The following is a 24586-nucleotide window of genomic DNA, read 5'->3' as shown; positions in this document are numbered from 1 at the left end:
CATTATGCAGCAAGACAAGTCATTCCTAAGATCTGACACAGTTTAGTAAGAGATACACACACAGACACACATACACAAAAAATTGGGATGGGGTTCAATACCTTTTTCATGCCACTGTACCTGTTCATCCATATTCATCCTGACATAACACCTACTCCAAAATGTCAAAGTCAATTTCTGGAAGGAGATGGAAACCTGATACTGCAGACATGCTGTAGTAATAATGTCTGTGTAGATCCTGCCCATGGCAAAATCTCAGATGGGTTTTGGATCAAATCCAAAATTCTGCTAAGTTTTCTGGCCAAATATTTTAACTGTTTTTTTTTTTTGAATAATTCATGGAAACAGGGCTAAATCCTGAAGGACTGAATATATTTACAATAGTTTCCACCGGTAATAACAACAAAAGGTCAGGTTTTGTAATTTTGTATGTCTAATGCAGGAATATTTTTCAAATTTCAAGACAGTCTCATTAACTGTTCCTCAAAACTCATCACTTTCCTTGTTTTCTGCATATTTTCTGCAGTATTGACAGATTTGTTATCACACAACCAGTCACTGTACATTAACTCTGTGCCGTCAGTGTTTTCTGCGTATGCGTGCGAGTGAAATGAAAAAGAAAGACCCGAACCGTGTTGATTTTTATTTCAAAAGATGACCAGATGAAAAAACGAGAAAAATGATAACAACATAATTAACATTGAGTGGACATAACTGTTCCAAATGTACACTTTATTTTAAACAAAAGTACAAAAACAAACATCAGATATTTACAATACTTGCATGGCAATGTTCACTTTCTTTGGTCAATCTTCCAATCAGATGGTTTTACACAAGGTAGGCAACAAACAGCAGCTTGGAGGTCTGAGATTCTCACATGCTGAATATATTATTCAACCAGACACAGAGCAAACTACCGATGACTCAGAACTTAATGACATTTTTTGTAGAGTCTGCAAGCAATTTATCAGTGGTTTAAATCCGAGACATGAGTTATGTGACCATTATTGAATGCGCCTACCAGGATATTTTAGTCTTGTACAATATAAATAGCAAAAAGGAAAAGTAAAATCACGTACGTCACAACTACATCCTGGCCTCGTTGCTTTTTCAAATTCATTAAATGCTCTTAAGGGACCAAAACCGTGACATGTACAGCTGCAGGTATTCCATCGTATTCTACACAAACTCGACATGAAACATGAACCCTAGTGCACATCACAAACTTAAGCTGTTACAGGTAGATTTTTAAAAGAAGGCAAACATATCGTAAAGGCTACTTTAAGACAAACATCCCGCTCACTGGGTGTCTTTGATTACAGAAGTATGCCACAGCTACAGAATGAACACTCATACCTCAACACTGATAGAGCACAAACTTATAGAGTTACATAAAAACAACCTTTTCCTTACTACTATTTTTTTAAAGAAAAGCATGAAAGTGAACTTTATGTTGCTTTCATGCAAAAACAAAAAACACGTGTGCAGCCAAACTACAGCCAATAAAAGAAGGTTTAAACTGTGCTATACATTCTCCCAATAATCTACCTGCTTGTGTCGTTAGGTGGCTACGCTGAATGTAAAGAACGTTGGCGAAAAGACGAGGCAAAATTAACTGAGTTTCTGCAATTTTCTCCCCTGGTTACACACAATCAAATAATAATAATAATTAAAAAAACACCTTTGTGAAACATCATGTCCTTGCTGATATACAACATCTAAAACTAATGCTAATACCCTTAGCCCTTTCAGGATTTTATCAATTTCTCAGCTTTTTTTTAATTTTTTAACCTGAATGAACAAACTGAAATAATGATAGAAGTGCATGGATTTATGATCTCGATGTCAAAGGCAGAGGTTGTTTGAGTGTGATGAGGTGAAATTAAAAAAACACAAAGCAGAAAAAAACCAAACTATGGCGGTAATGTCCCTTGGTCCCTGCTATGTCCCGAGGGCCGAAAAAGTCGAACACAGACTAACGCAGGCCTACACATCCTTACATCAAAGGCAACTGGTCTAGTAGTGATTTTGCATTTTCTCAGCTTTCCAATTTCCATTCTAACAAACATGAATCCTAATAGTAGACAGGTTTACACATGTATCAGTAGTGCAGACAGGCTATGTATATCACATACAGTATCCATTCTTTTTTTTTTTTTTTTTTTTTTTTTTTTTTTAGGAATGGGAGGAGTGAGGGGTTGATGGGCTCGGGGAGATGTTTGGATATGCTTTTTTTGTTTGTTTTTAGTAAAATTCTCCCTGAAACCAAATCCAAACGGTCTTCATCCCAGTGTACACTCTTTCCCCCCCCCTCCCTCCCCAAAGACAGAGGTGAAGAGAAATGTGCAAAAGTTCCACGTTCTCACTGGAAGGGAAAGATTAAAAATGTCTTATTAATTTTTTCGTACAGCTTTTATACGTCAAACTCTTTATGTGCATGGTGGAAATGTCTTGCTCTACCTTTCGCATCGCCGCTGTTTCTTTACACCTCAGCTTTTTGGCTGTTTTCTTCCACTTTCTCCTCCAGCTTTTTCTCCTCCTCGGAGGACCCGCACTCCTTCTCGCCGGTCTTCCAGCTTCCTTGCCTGTTTCGATTAAAACAGTCGTTTATTAATCGGTCCTTGCATGATGATATGACGGTGTGACTGCTTACTACACGTGTGCAGAATAACTCACGGCATAAACTTCCCACTTAGGCTAAAGGGAAGCTATCCATCTACAGCTGCTGTGTACTTACACTATAGTTCACAATCAATCAAGAGCAAACTCCCTTAATTTGGCAAATGGAAGACTGATTAACAAGCAAGAAAAATGGAGCGCTGCCCAGGTACCCAAGCCCTTAATAGCCCTTAAAAGCCTACATTAACCGCAATGATTTTTTATTTATTTTAACATGTATTTTAATTTGTTAATTCATTTGAAGGAACTGCCAAAAGTAAGATCAGAAGATCAATACTACTCGTATACAAGGTTAGAATAGGATGAATAGTGAAATGGCGAGTCTGGCTGCGTCCAAACTCTATTTGTACAAAAATACTCGACCACATCTCCTAATCTTTTAATTCAAGTGTTTCTGTTCTACATGTATATGAAACAGAGCACCAGTCCAACATGTCTTTATAAATATTTGTAAAGGAATTCAAGGAGCTCGTTATAAAGATCTCACTGAAGTTTAGTGTGCTTATGTGATAGTATAACACAAGTTGCACCATATTTGTGAAATTTCTTCCTCCTGGATATTCCACAATCATCTGCAAGTGTTATTATTGCAAAGTGGAAGCATTTAGAAACCACAGCTACTCAGCGCGGTCGCTGAGTGCTGAGGCGCCTGGTGCGTGAAAGCCGACAACGCTCCAGTGACTCAATAGTCTCAAACCTCGTCTGGCTTGTAAACTAAATTTCCACATTAGCCACTTGTTTCCGTCTCTTTGAGTGTTAATGTTAAGTCCAACTTTATATTTACTGCACAGATCTGAGAGCGACATCAGTTTTCTTGTAACTCTCAGCTATGGCTAATTGGAAAATTTACTCAAGTACATCAACAGCTGAATAAATTACTGCTTCTATTAACTGGTCTTGGATGAAATTTGAATTTTGAGTTAATTGCTTTTATTTTAGTATCCTCATATGGTCCATATCTCATATTTTAAAACAGAGCATTTAATCAAATATCCATTTGTTTATAAACTAAAAACCTCATGCCAAACAGTGTTATTCCAGCAATAGAGAACTGCTTTTTGAATTATACATGTTGTTGGCAAGAGGAGTTCATATCAGAAGCTACATTAGGTATGCCTGTTCAGTTTCTTGTTAATACAAATATTTAATCAACCAATCACATGGCAGCAAGTCTATGTATTTAGGCATGTAGACATGGCTGCTGAAGTCCAAAACGGGCATCAGAATAGGGAAGGTGATTTAAAAGTGACTTTGCACGTGGCTCGGTTGTTGATGCCAGATGGTCTGATTTCTCAAACTGCTGATCTGCTAAGGTTTTCCCAAATTTGAAAAAAAAAAAAAAAAGAAAATCTCCAGTTATGTGCAGTTCTTTGAGCAAAAACGCCCTGGTGATGCCAGAGGTCAGAGGAAAACGGTCAGGCTACTTCGAGCTGATAAGAAGACAGTAACTCAAATAACCAGTTCTTATAACCAAGGCATGCAGGAGCGCATCTCTCAATTAACAAAACGCCTAATGTAGAAGCAGATGGGCAACAGCAGCAGGAGACCACGCTGGATGCCATTCCTGTCAGCTAAGATCAGGAACCTGAGGCTATAGTTTGTTAACTCTCACCAAAATTGGAAAACAACAACCCGATGATTGGAAAAAATGTTTCCTCTGATGAGTCTCAATTCCTGCTGTGCCGTTCAGATGGTTACGGTCTGAATTTGGCATAAATAACACCAGAGCATGGATTCATCCTGCCCTGTATCAATGGCTCAGGCTGCTGGTGGAGGGTTAATGACGTGGGAGATATTTTTCTTGGCACACCTTGGCAGAAACTACATGGTGCTGTCATGTCGATATGGACTAAAATCTCAGAGTAATGTTTCCTGTTAAGAATTAAGGCAGTTCTGAAGGCAAAGGAGGGCGTCCAGTACTAGTAAGGTGTACCTAACAAGTCGTTATGCGCATAATTGCTTTCTGCTACATGAATACTACATATACCTGCATGTAAAGTGCAGGTATGCAATGTTTTTGAATCTAAATAAAATATGTTTGACTGGAAATAGAAAAGGACGTTTTAGCAAATCAGAATAACCACGATGCATGAATATAGACACTGCCTAATTAATGAGGAGATCCAGATGGAGGGAAAATTGTGTCTACAAAGATGTTCATTTTATCTTGTTGGGTTACTGGTGAATTTTATGAACACTTTTATGTAGCAGCATTTGTTTAAATGTGCTTCTTACTTGGATTTCTTCGAGTAAACCCAGTATGCCAGTCCTATAACCAAAGTGGCGATGAGGAGACCCACTATAACACCAACTACCAATCTGGTTTGGTCGCTGTCTTCCGACTGATCTGTAAAGAAAGACAAAACAGAAATATCAGAGGCGTGAGTGTCATGTTTCTGTATGCTGCTCCAGTCTGGACAGAAAAAAAAAATACTCTCGTGTGCATTAAATGCATTGATGAATGGACACATCCGCACTGTGCATGATTATGACTCATTGATTTGAATGTTAATGGGAGCAGTCCCCATTTTAATCTCGTCAATGGGACTATGAACAATGTTGGCATCTTGTCAGGATGCTGGTAGCTCCATTCCTCCTACTGCTTCATAACTATATTTATTTAAAAGAAGCGCACTGTCTAAACATTGTTTTTTCTGCTCTACAGTCCAAGGTGACGCTAAAGATAAATATTTGATAAAGAGCCGTCTTTTAGTGAGCAACATTCGATTCCCCCATAGACTTTTGTCAACCCACTTTTTACTGTTTCTTTACAAGAAGGAAGACCGCGCCAACTTACCTTGTTTATCCATTCTCACCTCCTCAATTACTGAAATCAGATATGAAATAACATTAACGTCCAACCGAAATGAAGGGGGGGAAAAAACAAAACAAAAAAACAAGCTTGAAAAATTACTACTCTACATCTACTCGACTTTGCATGCAAGAGGTTCCAAGAGGGAACAGATTAAATCCAGCATCCCAACATACACCCACTGAGCGAGGGGGGGGGGAGAGAGAAAAGAACGATGTGGAAATGCCATCCCAAACACACAGGAATGAGTAGGCAAGAGAGAACAAATGGTGATATAAACACACTTGGACACCGTCAGACAAGAGTGTGGACTAAGTGCTAAGTGCATGCACTAATTACAGTTTGACAGTGATGGTGAGAGTAAAAAGGCTGGACTTTAATAGACAACTACCACCAATACATAAAGTTCTTGAAAGACGTACTAGTGTTTGTGTATGTTTGATACAGTGTGTATTTAACAGTGTTTTTTTCCTGCTTACTCATCAGTGGACTATAAATCCTAAAATAACAACTGATTTTAAATAATTGCCCTTACGGCCACCAAATTGGTGTGCAACGACGTGACTCCACACACTCTACAGACAATCCCAAACTGGGTGGATTTACCCTGGTGTACATACCTGCTACAATATTGTCGTTTTGTCAAAGCATGTAAACATGATGTCAAGTTAACATGCAGATGGAAAGAGTTAGTAAGAACAGTAGGAAAACACTTAGGAAGGCAGATTAGTGACTTCATGAAAGAAAAATGAAGCCGACAGAGGTAAAAGGACCAAATTATGACTTTGTACTTACAAGAGGACACATTTATAGCTCTGGAATCATTGCCAAGCCTATTGGTCACTGTACAGTGGACAGTTAGATTTGCAGAGGGCACAACTTTGATCTTGTGTGTAATCTTTCCATTGACGAAAGGACTTTCACCAAGCTGAGTAACGAGAGAGAGAGAGAGAGAAGAAACAAATGTTAATAGTTGCACATCTGATCCGGATGATTTGAAGAAGATTTGCACCATGAGGGGGCGATGTTGGACCAATAAGTGAGTCAGCCCTTGCATGACAAAGAAACAGCGTGTGTGCCTCTGGGATATAGACTCCCGAGTCTCAGAGGAAAACCCCAGACACAAAGACAAACTGCCAACACCCTTTGCACATCCTCCGCATATACAAAAGGATGTTGCATTCTTGTAAATACTTATTACTGATCCTGTATTCAAGTCTTCACATTTTTCTGAATGGGGGGCGGTGGGATTAAATTGCTGAAATCTGTTACTTTCAAAATGCATTTTTATTTCCTGACAGAGTTCTGCGTATTTTTTTTTTTTTTGGAGTAAATTAAAGATTTTAAGGTTCCTCTCGTGGTTAGACAATGACTGAAAGGGCTGAGAAGAACTGCAACCATCCTGCGCACACCCCCAGGTTTATGTGTAATTCACACCGCTTCACTGAGTGACTCTGCTATCAGTGCGCACACAGGTAGACTGTGGAAACAAAGAAGAAGAAAAAAAGAGGCTCCATTTAAAAAACAGACAATTTTTGTTCTCGTGACAGGCTGCTGGAAAATACTGTGTTTGAGCCTCGGGGAAAATGAAGAAATGTACTCTTTCGAAACACTAACCACAACAGCCTGGACCAGATAAGTTCACAAGTGTGACAGCTGGGGAAAATACTAACAGTGCAAACTGCCATGCACAAAACGGGGGGTATTCATTCACTGTGCAGCAAAAAGGGAAAAAGTAAAGAAAAGCAAGAGCTGTCTCTGGACAAAGACAATAGTAGGAGGCTTAAGCACACAGCCTCTGTTTAGCCACACCTTCACGTTTCTGCTGTTGATACACTGAGGTTCGCTGTAAGACAAATGCCACTATGTTTTAAACCCATGCAACTCTATTTGTGTTTTTATTCCATATTCACAACCATCTGCTCCCTATCAGGCTCTTAATGAAGCCGAAAGTGGACCTAAATTCTCCTTATAAACCATCTATTGGCTACTTTGTATAGGACATTCAGACGTTGTAATCTAAAGACGTCAATGAAATAGTTACTGCAGCACAAACCTGTTGCCATCTTATATAGGAGGACCACTGTGAGGATGAATTTCTATGACAACCAGTATTGATTCACCAACAAAGGAGTAATGCTTTCAAGGGAAAATGGGACAGAAACACTCAAAGCATTCTGAATGATTTTATATGGCTTGAAAACCTCACTGCAGTCTCAAGAGTGTCTCGAGGTGGAGGAGGGCGGGGTGTGGAGGTCATTTGTTAAAGCCGATACCCATCTTGTTATTTTAACAAATAAATTGCTACACCCAACTGCGACTGAAAACAGGCGCGTTAACAAGCACATGTGGGGAAACTTTCTCCGTAAGCTGCCACTGAGAAATCGCCTTGTCATGACTGGTTTCCAACTACCCTGGATGACAATGATGATGAATTCTGTTGTCCTGTGACTGAAATTAGACGTCACCCTGTAGCAGTTTCATATACAGGTACAGATACAATAGTCATCTTCACTGCTGTTATTACTGTGGTCATCTACTAATTGGAAGGTTGGCAGTTCGATCCCTGGCTGGCCCTGGCCCTAGTATTTTGCCCAAGTATCCTTGGGCAAAATATTAACCCCAAGTTGCTCTCTGATGCATCCATCCATGTGAATGTTTAATAGAAAAGCACTTTGAGTACTCAGGTTGAGTAGAAAAGCGCTATATAAGAATTCATCCACTTGACCGATTTCAGTATTAAAATTATAATCTCATGATAAATTAAACAAACAAAACAAGTTGATGTTTTTGGGGGGGAATAGTCTGTACAGGCATTTAAATTAGCTAATTATCTTATTTCTTATATGGTAGTTTTATTATTTGTGGTGGAGTTCACCATGGATATGATTCCGACAGGCACCCACTTTTAGACTCAAAAGTAATTGGACAATTGAATGATGAGCAGTTTCACAGCCAAATGAGACCCATTCCCTTGTTCTTCCATGACAAATTAAGCAGATGGAAGATCTGGGGATGATTCCAAGTGTTGCATTTCCTAAGTTTCCACTGGCAGTCTCTAAATGTAGTCCAAAGAGATGAAAAAAAAACCCAAAACATACCTATCAGAGCGATAGCAAAAACTTAACAAGTGGCAAACTCAACAGTCGGCTACATTCTTAAAACAAGAAGGAATCATAGATTCCTTCTCAGAAGCTCAGAAGATAACTAAAGTGGATGAATGCAAAGTCTTTCCTTGTTTAACAAAAGCTTTCTCAACTTCATAACCAAGTCAAGAACACTCTCAAGAATGACTTGTAGCCACCCAACAAGCAAAATGTTTGGTTTTCTACTAAAAAGAAGCCCTGAATTTGCAATGTGCTGACAGCAGCTATGCTCGCACTGTGTAAAAACAAACACATCTCCCTCACGACCCTGGTGTAGATTCCATAAACAAGTTTACCTTGAGGACCAGAAGGTACATTGATATTTTCACCATTTCACAAGACTTGATTTTGTTAACGGTATACATCGATCCCGAAGGACCTGCTTTTAGCTGTGTTCAAATTCACAGAATCTTGTGAAGCCTCTGAGATGTATGTCATCACCAGCCACAGAGCAATCTTCGCCATAACAGAAGCAATAACTGCCTGCATTTATCTTGGAAAAAAAAATACTTGTAGTTTGTTCTGATGGGACAATAAACTGAAGACTTCACACAACTGTAAGCGTGGCGCTAATGCATGTTTTCTAATAATACAGTATTTTTCCTTTCATGGCTCTTTAAGTCTGACACAGTTTTTTTTCTGAGGATTTTCTTTTGTGCCAGCACTAGGGATGGGTATCGAAAACCAGTTGGAATTGTTCGCCATTTTTGCAAACGATTCCCTTATCGATTCCAGTTGCCCCGAATGACGTCACCACATTGCGGAGCGCCATTTACCTGGCAGGGCGCCTAAGCGGTTCAAACGCTCAAAAGTTTGGCAACTTGCAGTACTTGCAGAGTAGATATTTCATTTAAGGGAGGAAATACTACGAATATGCAAAAGCATTTGCTCACAAAACACACGACAACCTTAAATGAATGTCGTGTTTTTAATTCCGCTCCAGACTCGTGAATCTCAACCCAGCAGCAGCGGTAACGTTTGCACGTCCTCTCCCGTTAATGCGGCAGGTAAATAATCAACTAACAGTGCATATTATGTTAGCGCGATCTGCCTTATTACAAAACCTGCCATTACTGTGCATTTAGGTGACCATGATGAGACAGACAGAGTCTGGCTGGCTCAGATGCTGGGAGTTCTCGCTGCAGTCTACCGGTAGCGTCTCCTTTCAGGCCAGGATAGACGAATGTCACCGAGCAGTGACTAAGTTTGTGGTAAAAGCCATAGGCTGGATCTCTTAAGATCTCACTGTTGGGTTTGTAAGGCCATGTTACTCCTAAATTTCTATCTTGTTCAAAGAGAAGATATAAAACAAAGTTCTAAGCTAATCGACCTTAGTGTTCTCCTTTTTAAAAAAGAATCGATAAGAGAATCGAATCGTTAAACAGAATCGAAAATGGAATCGGAATCGTGAAAATCTTATCAATACCCATCCCTAGCCAGCACAGGAGGAGCGAACACATAAAACAAATCTTTTATGTACTGTTAGGAAGAATTAATGGATATGACCTTCAGAAACTGCAACAATTATCCAAGGATAAATTTCCTGCAATTCTGATAATAGGTAAACTTCCAAGCACGTAAAGGGTACATACCACGGTGCCATTAATGCTCCAGGAAACAGCTGGCTTTGGAGAGCCTTCAGCCTCACAAGTCAAGACTTTATGTTGGCCGTCATTACTGCGATTTTTGAACAGGCTCTTTACAACTGCAGGACCTGTAAGGGAACACATGTGTTATAAAGCTCGATTTATCGTGGTTTAATCCGATCCACCGGCACATCTAAATATGACTGAGGAAAGGAATTTCTTAGAGAAATCATTTTATATTCGCTGTCCTGCCAAAAGTTAGATGAGAAGATGAATACCACTCTCATGTCCCTATGAGTCTAGAGCAGCGGTCCCCAACCTTTTTGGCGCCACGGACCGGTTTATGCCCGACAATATTTTCACGGACCGGCCTTTAAGGTGTCGCGGATAAATACAACAAAATAAAACTAGTACCGGTACCGAAAAAAGGAGATTTATTCATAACACACGTGAAAAGACCCAGGAAACCCGAGTTAACGATAAAAACGATAGCAAAATGATGCTGAAAACCGATAAAAACCCTGAAAACCATACATTTCACACCTGAGCCTCAACTCTCGCGGCCCGGTACCAAACGACTCACGGACCGGTACCGGTCCGAGGCCCGGGGGTTGGGGACCGCTGGTCTAGAGTCATTAGCCATTTGGCTGAAAACTAGAAGTAAAGAAAATCAGCGAGCCAGTCCAAAGGAAAATAATCCCACTAGTGCCTCCAAAAATCAGCAATTAGCATGCTCTGTCTTGTTTATTTTTCAAAATTTGTACAGAAAATAAAGTGTAAAAACAAGATGTGGCTGCGAGTAACCATCTGGAGTCTGATCAAACCGTTAAAATAACTTTTTTTAACCACTGATTTTTATATGAATTAAAAAACAACAACGCATATTTAATTAATGCATTAGCTTTAAGCTGATAGTTTTTACCCTTAGACAAAGTCAGGCTGTTCCATCCATTCTTAAACTTCACAAACTGCCTGTTGGCTGCATACCTTAACTAACTTAAAATATGAGACAAGAGAGGTACCAGTTTTCTCTCCCTGCGTAAGTCTTTTCTTCAAACCCTTACCTTCGACAGTAAGATCAAAAGAAGCTGTCCGGGTGATGTGTCCAACTGTCACCGTCCACTCATAGCGACCAGAGTCCGAGTAACCGAGCTTGGTAAAGTCGGGCTGTTTGTCCAGTTTAGCATTATTCTGAAATAAATCCAAGAGAATATCGGCGCTGTCAATAACAAGCACAAACCCCAATGATTGGAGCTTTGTTATATAAAAGATCGCTTCTACCTTTGTCCAGGAGACCTCTGCCTTTCCGGAAGAATCAATCTGAAGACTCAGATTCAAGGCTTCGCCAGCGCGCTTGACAATATTCCCAGAGGGGCTTAAATTGATGTCTAGGTCTGAAAAGAGGAGAGGATGGCAGAAAGATGGTTCAGAGGCCTGTTAAGGGTCAAAACATTTCTGTTGTTAACCATATAACTCTGCACTTGGCTCACAGCCCTACAGATTCAGCTTATTAGAAACAGTGCGGCTGACACAACAATTTCTCCCCAAATCAGAAGAAGACAGTCTTGCAAAGAGAGATATTAGGACTTTTGTAACAAATAAGACTGCAGGGAGAAAAGGAAATTATTTGGATACAGATGCAGATGTGTGGGGTAAAATTGCAGTAATTTCTACTTCTAGAGAAATTATTATTTTTGTCTTCTTACAGGTGACGGTGATGTTCCTGGTCGCTTCCATGGACGTGTCATCAATAAGGGAGCATTTGTATTCACCAGTGGCGTCGCGTGAGACATTCGCGATGGTGTAGGTATCCGTGTTTTCCACGGTCACCAGCTCCCCCTGCAAAAACAGTGAAAACAGCAGCATTTCATTTACGTTGCTGAGGATAAAAGACTGAATAAATACATTTTAGATGAAGTAAGCACTAGTTTGGATGAACAGAAGGAATTTCAAAGCTTTTAATGAGATACCTTAAGGTGAAAGTTAAAGCTGGTAGGAGCTGGGTTACCATCTGCCACACACTTCAAAGTCAAGTTGTCTCCCTCTTTAAGCTCTTTCTGAGGACTGACCTCAAGCATGATGTTCTCCGTGGAGTCTGTGCAGAAAACAGGAGCAAGAAAGTCAGAGGGGCGAGGGTGGAGGGTGCAACAAGTGGAGCGTGCTCCCCAACCAGCTGAATGCAATGGGGACTGCACTCATCCACTGTGTCAGCACGCTACAGAGAGCTCCAACTTTGTGCCTCACTATCGGTTATGACAAACTTCAAAATGCAGCAGAGGAGGTGGTTGAATTGCAGTCATAATCTGAGGCACTCAACCAAACAATCCTTTCAAAGCTCAATGTTTCTGCTCCATCTAAGGCAAACTCTTTCAAGAATTTCTTGAAAGAAAATGTTCCAGCACTGATAAGTTCTACTCTGGGCCGTGTTGAGCAGGCAACTTCAATATTTAATGCTGCACTCGGTAAAAATCTCAGAATCCACACCTCATTTTTCAACTTTCACCATCAAAAGGTGCCGTTACTCGTGTCTGTCTCGACTGGAAGTGAGAGAATTATAGAAAAAAAAAAAGTTAATGCACTCGCAAAAACCACAGGCACCGTCTGATTACAGTTGTAAAACGTCTCTTGGTCTTCTCGTGGATCACGAGCTGCTGCTGTGTTACACGTGTGATGTGCAAGAAGCTTGACTTCAATTAAAAAAGGGACACTTTTATTCTCTTTCACTCCATTTTGAAATTCTTGTCATGCCATATTAAATAAACTGTTTTCTCACCAAAAAGCAACATTTCATCAACAGCAAAGTTTCATCGACGGAAACATACTTTAATTATTGATGTTTAGAAAAGAAAACAGCATCACTGATTCATTTGTGTCAATACTTAAAAAATGTGAATAAAACATGTTTGTAATTCTCATCGCGGTGGAGGAAACACAGACGTCAGTGAGGAGAATCTAAAACGAAACAACCTGAAATAAAGCCGTGTAGCCAGAGAGGAAAAAACGCCCAGTTGTATGTCCTCTTTAAAACTTTATATACATTCACATAGCACCTTCTTCCTTCAAGTTTGCACCAAATCACAGTACTGCATAAAGGTCCACCTTTCTTTGTTTTCTGCTAGAAAAATGGCAAATAAGGGCAGTGATTTATTGAAACTTGCAAAACTGAATAGAAAAGCAGTTCTTACGCTAAAAACAGAGTTTGTACAATGCTAATGAGCTTAAAACTCACCAATTGCTACGGCCACCTTTATTCTTCAACATAGCCTGAAATCTCAAGGTAAGCTTTCTTCTAATTTCTTTAAATAGTCTTCAGGAATAGCTCATGAATAACATTCAAAGGTTTTCTTTGGATGTTGGCTGCCTTTTGTTCCGTTCTCTGTCAAGATGATCCAACACTGCTTCAATGATGTTGAAGTCCGGAGAATCTGGGGAGGCCAATCCATGATGGATAGTGTGTGTTTTTCTATCCAGGTATGGTTTTACTGCATTGGCAGTGTGTTTGAGATCCACTGTGTTTTACAGATGGCTCCTGACCTCCTCTGTACACACTGACAATGATTTGAACCAAACATTTTAAATCGCTTCATTAGATCTGTTGCCGCTGGTTTTGGTCTTCTTCTTTAATTTGGCACACCTCAGCTTTTTCTCTCTGTTTCCTTCCTTAAGAATGACTTGACCGAAGAGCCAGACATCTGTTTGGTCTCACATACTTGCCTGTTTCTTAAAGGCATGACTTTCACACACTGTTCATCTGCTATAGATGGTTTTTTATGCCTGTTACCTCTCATTTTGGCTGCCACTTGTCCACTTTCCTCAAATTTTTTTAGGACACACTGCACACCAAGCCATTATATACCAAGTTTCAAGCTAGTAGCTCTCTGGGTATTGCTCTGTTGGCACAATAATGTCATACTGTGTTATCTTTGGCATTTTTTGACTGAAAATGAGTGAACAAGCAACCCACTGCTTGTAAGCAAAATACAGAATAATGGGGGGGCAGCACGAGTCTGCACAGTACTGCATCCCAAATCTTTTTTCGCTGCTTACCTGTCTGGCCATAGCTGGTCATTAATTCCCAACCATAGCAGAGGGGAGAATTTTCATGGCTCTCCTTACTTTGCATAGAGTGAAGGTCCTTGTTGTAAGTTAAGCTCCAGCGTTTTGACTGTATATAGTTTGTGTTCTAGTATATTGTGAATAATTCACAGAGTTTTAAGCAGCATTATTATGTTGTGCCTTGGCTACAGCAGCTTGCTACAAATATCTTTGCAACAGTTAATTACAAATGAGGTGCTAAAACAATCCTCTAATACAGGCACGTTTTATAGTTTTGTCCTGCTACAGGCAGTGGATTACTGAGACTTTCAAGCTGAAGTAGAATATTGTGGGTGTCATTTTCAGGATATGGCATGTAGTTTAGACAGAGCGTAAACTTTCAGAGATTTCATGATGATCATCCTGCATTTTAAACCCTTTCTTTGAATTTACAGATAAAAAAACAAAAGCAAAATAAAAGGTTTTAGACAAAGTACGCTCAACGACTCACAGGTAATAGTAAAGTTCATGGAAGAGGATTCCAGCGGTAGACCGTCAGCACGGCATTCGAACTTGGCGCCTGTGTCTTCCTTCATTGCAGAATACTCGAGTGTGGAGGTAGTGGTCGAGAGGCCGGTACTAGATTCTACCACAACAGAAACTTTGATGGAAATCCCTAGACAGAAAACAAACAAGCACTGTCTGAAAACTCTAACAAGGAAAAAAATGTGCAATGACCAAAACACTGCACACAGTCATGAGCCGCGCCGTCATGAGAGTGCAGCACAATTCATCACAGCAGAATAATTTACAGCAACCGTCCCTGTCAGAGAGAATAAAACCATCTGTGTATGCAATATTTATAAATGTCAAATATTTTTTTTAGAACTCAAAGACAACAAAAGGGATGGTGAACGCTCACCTTTCCCATCAGCCTCCAGAGGTTTATTGTTCTTGAACCATGTGATGTTTGCAGGTGGGTTGGCATCTTTTGCAACACAATTTCCAAGCTGCAAAGCAAAAAAAGAAAAAAAAGTGAGAAACAGGCAAGAAAAGCACTCAAAGGATGAATAAAAAAATGCATTTCATGACTATTTTTAAATGACCAAACATATGAGAAAATGAGCTTTTTGTTAATGCCACTCTGGTATTTGAGGACTAAACAGTTTTCCATGCAATAGACCATGAAATGCCTAAAGCATTTGTAAAGCCCCTCAAATCCTTTGGGTCTTTTAATTGTAGCACAAGTGAGATTTCTACTCTTTACTAATTCATGAGAATCACTTCAAAGAAGTCATTACTACAATAACAGGCACCATCTCTGTTAGGCCTCAAGATACGTTAGCTCAAGTAAGGGATTTCCCTTCATGACTCATTGCTTAAAATAATGTAGGCATTAAAATGTTTATCATTAAAAACTCCACCTTAGTAAGTCTTCCAATCTCTAGCTCCTCTGCTTTTCCAGAAATCTCCAACTTTGCCGGCAACTCTGTAGTTGAGGGAAAAAACCAGTGTGAATGGAAAGGCTGGGTGTTGCTTGTGTCAGTCACAGCACTTGAACGAGGGCATTTCGACAATTTTTCAGCTAATTCAGACTCACTGTGAATTAGGACATTAACTGGGTATTCGAACACGTCTCCGCCGGTCACCACCATGCAAGTGAAAGTCCGCTGGTCGCTGAGCTTGGCGGCAGAGATCAGCAGGCTGGAGTTTTTGTCCATGCTCACACGGACCTTGTATTCATCAGTGGCGCTGATTGAGACATTCTGGTTTTTCTGCTTGACCAGCAGGTATCCTGGAACTCCATCCCCTTTGTCCTGGAGAGCAGAGCGTGCTTGTTATGTGTCGCTCGCATATGGCACTGGCTTCGTGTTCACAATAAAAGCATGCACTGTTCATGCAGTGTCATATGGAGGGACAGATGCATGGTCTAATGCACTCAGACTGGGCGTGGTTCGACTTCAGACACAGTAAGTGGGCCTTAGACCTACTTTGCCATTTTGAGAACAACTGATCTCCAGGGTGACTTACATATTTCCATTTAGTGATGGCGATGTCTTCTGCCTTTATGGCTCCACTGTTGCATGGGATCTTGAGCATTTCCCCATACTGGCCAATAATAGGCTCCAAAGAGGTGACTGCAAAAGAGAAGCACCAAAGGCACATTTTCAATTGCTTTCTAAGAATGGCTAATCTGGTCACCTGCAACACAGAACGAATTATTAGGACAGAAAATGAAAATGCTTATTATTCTGAATGCTTTGCAGCGCCTCCTGTTTGCATACATTTTACTGACATTTATCAGCACCACTTAGTGCTCGCCTAAACACACGAGGACAGCAGTTTCTATAGAGTTCTGCTAATTTTTCAGCTCCCTTGGGGGAAAAAAACAACATCAACAACAACAACAACCTTTCCTGCCCTAAATCTCATTCAAAACATTGCCATGGAGACAAAATGTTCAAGAGGGGGATGGGAGGGGGGTGCCAGGCGAAGTGTCTCAATGGGCTGCGATGAGGGGTTAGAGCCAAAGGGCTGCAGGGAAGAAGAGGCTGCCACGGCCCGACTGAAAATGAGGTGTTGCTCAGTTTTTCTGGCATTCAAATTTACATTTCAGACCTCTCGGAGTTCAGGCAAAGGTAAACGCACAAGCGTATGTGTGGAAGCATAAATCTGACAGCTAAAATCCAAAACAGCTTGAGAGCAGCTCAGTAAAGTGTATGAGAGGAAAACGGTGACCAGTCAGATTCTCTCTGCTGAAATAGAGACAAGTAATGTTTGTGTTTTGTGTGGTTTTTTTTACAAGGAAAGTGCAAAACAATGAAGATCCTCCAATATTCTGCGTGCATTCGACCCTGAAATTGTCTGATTATATTCGCGCACAAAAAACCCAGCTGCACACCAAAATGCCATTTCTGCACTGAGAAAAAAAAAGTTATACTCTCACTTTCCCTCTGAACACATCAGACTTTTAAAGGTTTTCTTAGTGTGGTACAGAGATGAACTGAATTCATTTGCTCTGTGCGTGATACTCATTTGAATCCTGTTTGAATGAAGGTAAATACTTTTACTCTGGTTACCACTGTCTGAATTAAAACAGAGAAACAACTGGGACCCGGAAGGCATGCTTGCACAGTCGGCAAGTTCAGAGGTGCGCAAATACCTGCCTGGTTTCCTTCGCACACAGTAAACCCCCTGTCGTTAAGTGTCATTTTCTCATCAGGACTATTAAACGAGTCCATAAAATAGTTATGTACATGTGTGATGAAACTAGAGAGACAACAAAATCAGACAGTTTGCCTCGAGTCAACAAAGTCTGCACTTATTGCCGTCCTCCTGACACTAAGCTGAACAAGTTCGCACACCGACACCTGTCACTCATCGTTACGAGCTGTCAACTCACAAGACACAGCACCGAGCCCATCGCTGAGCCTGTTTCTGAAGTCACTACTGCAGAAAGATGATAAACACAGACAATTTAATAAAAAGACTTTAAACAAGGCATGTCTGCCTCTTAGCTCTATGGCTTTTTAAAGCTGTTTTCTGCCTTTCCTCTAAACACTACAAGGAGGTTTTACCTCGTAGGGGGCCAAAAAACCCCAAGTTTGATCTTTCTCTTTTTTCTCAAAGTATTTAAAAAATATTTTTTGGTCAACAAGGAGATTACAATAATTTAACATGGCTGCTCAGAGACTCCTTAAACTTCCTCAAACTTTAATTATAATTAAAGTCAAGTAATTAAATAAAAAAATCACTTGAGCCACATGCTATTAATTGCACAGCCCTATTTTCCCACCGTGTCTGGTATAGGTGTTTATATATACCAGCCGACACGTTCTCACTCCCAAAGCGTAACATTTTATGCTGGGTGACAAATCGCTGATATATTACTCTTCAACAACACGTCCCTATATTACGAGATCGGAAAAATGATGAAACATGAGAACCGTTTGGATCGAATCTATACATGTAGAATCTACAGCTTGTGAAATGATCATCTGCCTCTCAACTCTTATTGTGTTGCTTGTCCTTTAAAATAATGAAGATTTCATATAAAAATCGCTTTGGAAAACAGTATTTAATGTCATTAAAGTGCTGGCTAAGGTTAGGGATAAGGTTTTGGTTAGGGCTGGAATACATGGCTGAAGCGTGTATTAACGTGGGAGCGCCATTCTACATGATTTCATCCATAACCCGACGCGTCGTATAAGAATGCCGAAGGTCACCTTTCGCGTTCCTCAGCCCGGCTGTGCCAGCAGGGGCAGACTCCTCTGCTTGAAAAAAAAAGTGTGGTTGTATAGAAGTTAGCAGGAAAACAGCTCTTGGGTACCTTAACCTGTGACTTCAATCAACATTTTCCTGAGAGTCAAACATTGAATACAACATGATACTAAATTTGCAAATATGGTCACAACGGCATTTCCCGGGTTTTCTTTGACATTTTGTTTCAAAAACCTAAGACGGCTGCAGTTACAATGCTGATCTTGAAGATTCACAGTGAGAATTTGATAGCCACAGTAGATACGTCCATCTTTTATATACAGTCTATGGGCTCCTGGGAAGTTCACTTAAAGGCCCTTCACATACCACATGACAACACTGCACAACTCCTTATTTCCAGCAGCGTGTGCTGTTCATCAAGCAAAACACTGTGGTGTAATTATTTGCTGACCACTGAAAGGTCTCTGTATGGTTAAATGTCACCTTCGCACACTTCATCTACCTCAGACTCTTGGCTTGAATTCAGAAATACCAACTTAACCTAACATGTGTGTTTTTGGATTGTGGGAGGAAACCCATTGAGACACAAAGAGGTTGTTTGAACCAGAAACCTTGATGTGAGGCAACGGTGCTAACCGCTTCACCACCGTGTTGCTACGACCCATGTTTGCACAACCAACAGAAACACAGAATGCTAGAAAGCAGACACATTTAGTACACATTTAGTTCGGCCATAAAAAAATAAAAATAAATTGCAGACAAATTTCAGAGCATACGTACAGTCTGGTGGATAGATGTTTTTTTTTCCTCCACTCAAACACGTATGGTATTTAAAGTGCCGTCTGCGATGTAGTTTTTGATTATACCGACGAGGGCCACATACTGAAACACCGGTCAAGTAATAAAGCTTCTTTACACTACAAGTGTTTGTGGAGCTTCAACCTCTTTATATCACTCAGCTCAGGGCGAACTATTTTCTATGTGAGGGAGTACACTTTAGCCTACCTTTTTGGAGAGAGTCAGACCAGATGAAAATACTGATATCACTCACATGTGTTAAAGCCTGAAGTGGCCAATTGTCTAAAGTGGACCTCTAAAGATCGGTACTCTACATGTTACACCTTGTTTTGGTTTTTTTTTGTTATCTACGTGAAAAGCCAAAGCCTGGCTAAATAATTGCCCTTTTGAAGCATAGGTGCTAAGCTGAACTAACTTTGTCTAAAGCTATTTACATGTTGTTAAGAGTCGCTGCGACCTTCTCAACAGGTGCACTAGGAGAACTACTGAAAATAATTACCTATTTTTAACAGCCCAACAGACAGACTGGACTCTCTGAAGGTGTCCTTGTTCACTATGACATCTGAATAAATTGAAACAAAGTGATGGATGGAAACATCAGAAATTACCAATGCAGAGACCGAAAACAAGATATAGACAGAACAAAAAGGCTCTAAAAAAGTGTTAAAGTCTATCGGCAGTGGTGGCTGTAATCAGTGCTTACAGCTGCATGAAGCAGAAACAGCTTGTGTGAGCATCAAAGCAGAGTAACCCACTCAGTAAAAGAAAAAAACCTATCTGAGAACACATAGCGCTACCACGGCACTTCACCCACATAGATACAATCCCTGCATTTAAATAAGGCTCGGCGACATTTAATAGTGACAGCACGGGACAAAACAAACCTCGCCACATTTCAACTGCTGACAGCTTTACCAGGAATTCTTCACCAAACACAGGGATAAGCTCCGTCACTTGTCAACGAAAGTACGTGCATTTCCTGCACTGATTCTCTCATTTCCTATAATTTATTCAGTGTAAAATCTGTTAAAAGCTTTTTGGGAATCAAGTCGTGCAATGATCAGTCTTAACAAATTACTGTGTTTGGGGGAAAAATGTTACCTACTTCAGGTATTCGTACATTCACGAAATGTACTTTGTTTTTAAGCAGTGTAATAAAAGAGAAATGCTGCTTTACTGCATGCATGAGCTAAGAATAAATGCACCCACTGGGTCATTTTCTGGACTGTAAATTTCTGCCTGCATTTCACAGAGTCTTGCTCACTTTCAGCGTTTTGGCAATTGGATATACACGAGTGTGATCCACCTGAAATAATGCAGATTGCTGGTTGTGAACCCAGCATGCTGATGTAGCCATCCTACACTTGGTTGTTTTTAAAGTAAATGAATCGTGCAGGTTTCTGATCCAGGCATAAAAGATTGCCCACGCTGTGTGGCAAAAAGAAAAAAAGAAAGCATTGTGAATACATTGAGAGGAATCCATTAATGAGCTCTCTGTTCAAGGGATGCATTTTTGCATGTGTCATATTTGATGACATCCCGTTACATTTTAGCATTTAAGGTGCCAAAAATAGCCTCTCACTATCTTTATTGTGTGCATCTCCTGGCCATGTTGATGCCAGAATGCTCTAATGGCTGAGGACAAATCCAAGCGTTTTTCTAAACCAAGTCGGCAACCAAGCCCACATATGCTGTGTCTTAGTAACAAGACACAAACCACTCAGGAGACAATACGAAGGTACACTGCAAGCCCAGCAGTGTTGCAAAGGTTATCACGCTCTCTGTATAATAAACTCCTTGCATTTCAAATTCAAATAGACATTATGAATATTCAAATAGAGCTGCCGTCAGTGTCTCTGAGAACTTTAAAAGAGTCTGCATTAAGGGAAAAAGCATTATCTGTGCAGATTACACTGTCGCACAATGAGAACTAATCGCACATGTTGAGTTACAGAAGACAACGCTCCTGCTGCTCGCTGAGATAAGGTAATCCTTTTGCAACAAAAGTAGGTGAACTGAGCGACTTCCCGTTGACAAATACACACAAGTTTACACCGTGCATACCAATCATCAGCTTGTAATCATTGTCTATATGATGAGGAGGATATTTAACATTTACCACTTCCTTATGGTTTTATCTTGTTGGTGTATGTCTGAAGACAGTAATAACACTTTTATATAATATAATACTTACTATATCCAGCACTGTGCAGCGTCTTTAGTCATCACACATTTGTTTTAATTTCACTTCCAAGCAGAAGCAAAAATTCTCCAACTTTTTGAAGTTTTCCTTTGGACACGGGCTGCTTTTTCACTAATTTTCGGTCCAGTTTCAGCATAATGCTTTTAGTTTGTTTGTTTAAGCCACTTAACACTAAGCTATGAATAATCCAAGCACTAGAAGACACATAATTCCAGTTCAGCCAGTGTTGTGTAAACACAGGAAACCTGGCAAAGCATCAATTTTAAATTGTATCTTTGGGACTTTGTTACCAGCAGCCAGTCACAAAAACACATCGTTTGTTCCCATTTTGTTTTTTATGTCAATCTACGATAAATGCCAAACATAACACAGTTTGACAGACATATGTTGGCAGGGCGTCCTTAAAATAATTGCGAAAACTGGACAGGTGACCAGTATCTGTCTTTAAGAAGGAAATCCAACAGAGACCCTGCACAGGATCTGGCCCTTCAGTTGATCAGTCTACTGCTCACTGAAGCCTCATCAGAAATGATGTCAGTGGAAGCGTAGCTGTCAAGAAGCCATTCTTAAGGAAGTGAAACAGGGCAAAAAGGCTGAGGTGTGCCAAATCACACAAGAACTGGACTGAAAGTCAGTGGCAACAGGTCTGATGGAGTCCAACGCTGAAATTTTTGTGAGGTGAGTGTGAGTGTTTACAGCCATCTGTAAAACACAGTGGAGACTATCGCAATTTGAAGCTGCATTTTTCAGCATGGCAATGATTCCAGACATGCCGCCAATGTAGCAAAAGCATACCTGATAGATCAGTCATTGACTGGCCTCCCAGAACCTAGACTGCAACATTACTGAAGCAGTGAGGTATCATCTTAAAGAACTTAGAAGAAAGCTGCCTAAGGGAGTTCAGACAATGCTGAAAAATAAAGGCCATACAAAGTATTGACCTTTAAGCTCATTCGAATTGTACAAGCTCAGTTTTTGGCTCCATAGATGCACTGCATGAACATGTGTGTCTATTTCCCAGTTTCCTAGCAAAATACAAAGAAATGAGAGGGTGACTCAAGACTTTTGCACACTTTTGCACAAAGAAGAGAGTTTAGCAGGAGACTAAAAACATTAAATGAGGACATATTTCATGTCATAAGTTATATGGGACACAAGAACCAATGTACATTTCTTTAGCAGAAATTAATTCACAAAGAAAATCCCCATAACAGAAATAAACAAACACTAATTTGGGATTTTGATGGGATAGTGCTGTGTAGAAAGTACTACTCCAAAAAAACTGCATTTTCTGTGTCAAGCTCATAAAAAAAAGTCTGTTTTGAAGGCTGCTTAAAAGATTCAGTATTTCTGGGATTTCAGACTAAAGCTATGAGTTAAAGTAAGACAATATTCTAGTGCACGTCATTTGGTAGTTTTACAAAAAACATTACAGACTTTTTAGTCTCATCAACCACCCCGAAAAACGCGTTTGCTCGTCTGAATTTGAATTTCACTGTACTTTTTTCTCTTTCTTACACTGGACATGAAAAATTAGCTGCTACTCTGGCAATGGTAACTCAAGTAAGAGACAGGCGAGTGACAGAGACAGGAGGCAGCACCGCAGGAGATACTTTTATGTTCCTGATTAAGGCGCCTCTATTCCCGAGAAGAGACAGGTGACGACAGCTCAGATATAAACTCACCAGGGAAATCAGCAACCTCCCCGCATTAGTCTCTATATCCCTGTTTTGCTACCTTATGCCCTCCTATTTGTGTGTGTGTGTGTGTGTGTGTGTGTGTGTGTGTGTGTGTGTGTGTGTGTGTGTGCGTTTGTGTGTGTCCCTTTGAGCTGCAACAACCAAAAGAAAACCGAGGCCCAAACTTATTAAGTGCTGAAAATGAGGATTGTGCACTGAATGGGGATCCCATGGCGCATGTCCACAAAGACTTGATGGCAAATAGCCTTGCTTCAGAAGCGGTTCAGTGTGAAGGGGCAGACAGAACCACTTCAACTGGATCAATAATACTCGAGGAAAGGCTAGATTCTTATAGTGAACGCCGTTTGCCTAAGGAGCAAGAAATCAAAGAAAACCTAACCTCCCGTGACATTCTGCCGCTCGTCCTTGTCTCTTCTTTAATAATTTAACAAGTGCTGAATTTTGATTGGCCATATTAAGAACCTCAAATGAGAGAGATCACCGGTTTAATAAGCTCCAACTCCCATTACTCGCTATCGTGAAAAATTGCCGCAACGCTTCTGTCACACGGAAAGGTGTCAGAAGGACCACCGGGGTCCCCAAAGAATCCTTGTAGATATTTGGTAATAAATGAGCTTTGCAGGCTGTTGTTTTGCCAACTCTTTCACCGAGTACACACGCTCAGCTCGTGCGTTACTGACTATGACAAGCACATGACTTATTTAAATTCTGCTACAGTATCAGTTCACGCCGAGGAAGCGTTCCAGACCAGCTAGCTGTAGAGAGATTTCTTAAAAAAAAAAAAAAAAAAAATACACAGCCACATCCTCACTATCTGCGTCTGTCTCTCTTGAGGGAAGGGGTGTAATCATGTCACTGATGGATAACTGACAGCACAGCTTGCACAACATCCCTCTCGCACAGTTCCTCTTTCTGTTGCAGGCTGAACCACCTTTCCAAACGTCAACAATGCGTGCTCTATAATTTAGCTTTTTCGGGTTTTTTTCTTCTTAGCTGTAATTGCCTGTCACTGTCTTTATAGCATAAAACTGAGAGCATCAGCTTCTATTTCCTTTCTTCTTTCTTTTTTTTTACCACACTGGCGTGAGCCCGTTGGGGGGGAATCTTCACATCCAAAGCTCTAGCCGCTTTGAGGCATGCATTTCTTTCCATTAGACTGACGGCATCTGACGTGTCATAAAGTCAAATGCTGATTTTAATTCTTGGACACGTAAATATTAGTCAGACATATTGTACTAACCTGAGATGATGTAATTAACTTAATTACATTCTTCACTGATGGATTCTTGCTTTACCTTGTCAAATAAAGGAGCTTTCTCTCAGAGCCTGCCTGTTTGCAACAAGTGCAGCACGTCTTCTCTAGTGTGGCTCTCACAGATCTAAAAGACGGACGTACCTGTCATCAG

At 40.4% G+C, this 24586-nt stretch overlaps 1 protein-coding gene across 2 annotated transcripts in view; it reads right to left on the bottom strand.

Moving 5' to 3' along the window:
- Positions 1-711: 711 nt before the first annotated feature.
- The window catches only part of LOC146373561 (CD166 antigen homolog), a 45948-nt gene continuing 22073 nt past the window's right edge, over positions 712-24586 (bottom strand). The window contains exons 2-16 of one of the 2 annotated variants that reach the window (XM_084950908.1): positions 16290-16396; positions 15859-16075; positions 15683-15747; positions 15181-15268; positions 14770-14934; positions 12194-12318; positions 11930-12062; positions 11505-11617; positions 11288-11414; positions 10230-10351; positions 6287-6419; positions 5477-5506; positions 4915-5026; positions 2461-2585; positions 712-2365 (exon numbers count right to left, since the gene is read on the bottom strand). In XM_084950908.1, the coding sequence (XP_084807034.1) occupies positions 2483-2585; positions 4915-5026; positions 5477-5506; positions 6287-6419; positions 10230-10351; positions 11288-11414; positions 11505-11617; positions 11930-12062; positions 12194-12318; positions 14770-14934; positions 15181-15268; positions 15683-15747; positions 15859-16075; positions 16290-16396 (1640 nt within the window). In that variant the 3' untranslated portion in view covers positions 712-2365; positions 2461-2482. The remainder of the gene's footprint in view (positions 2366-2460; positions 2586-4914; positions 5027-5476; positions 5507-6286; positions 6420-10229; positions 10352-11287; positions 11415-11504; positions 11618-11929; positions 12063-12193; positions 12319-14769; positions 14935-15180; positions 15269-15682; positions 15748-15858; positions 16076-16289; positions 16397-24586) is intronic. The other variant, XM_084950909.1, reaches the window with a different exon arrangement.

Source organism: Perissodus microlepis, chromosome 14 (genome assembly GCF_051167445.1).
Source record: "Perissodus microlepis isolate ML-2025 ecotype Zambia chromosome 14, ASM5116744v1, whole genome shotgun sequence".
Classification (NCBI taxonomy): Eukaryota; Metazoa; Chordata; class Actinopteri; order Cichliformes; family Cichlidae; genus Perissodus; species Perissodus microlepis.
Note: the sequence above shows the minus strand (reverse complement) of the source record. Positions and strands in the feature narration are given on the sequence as shown.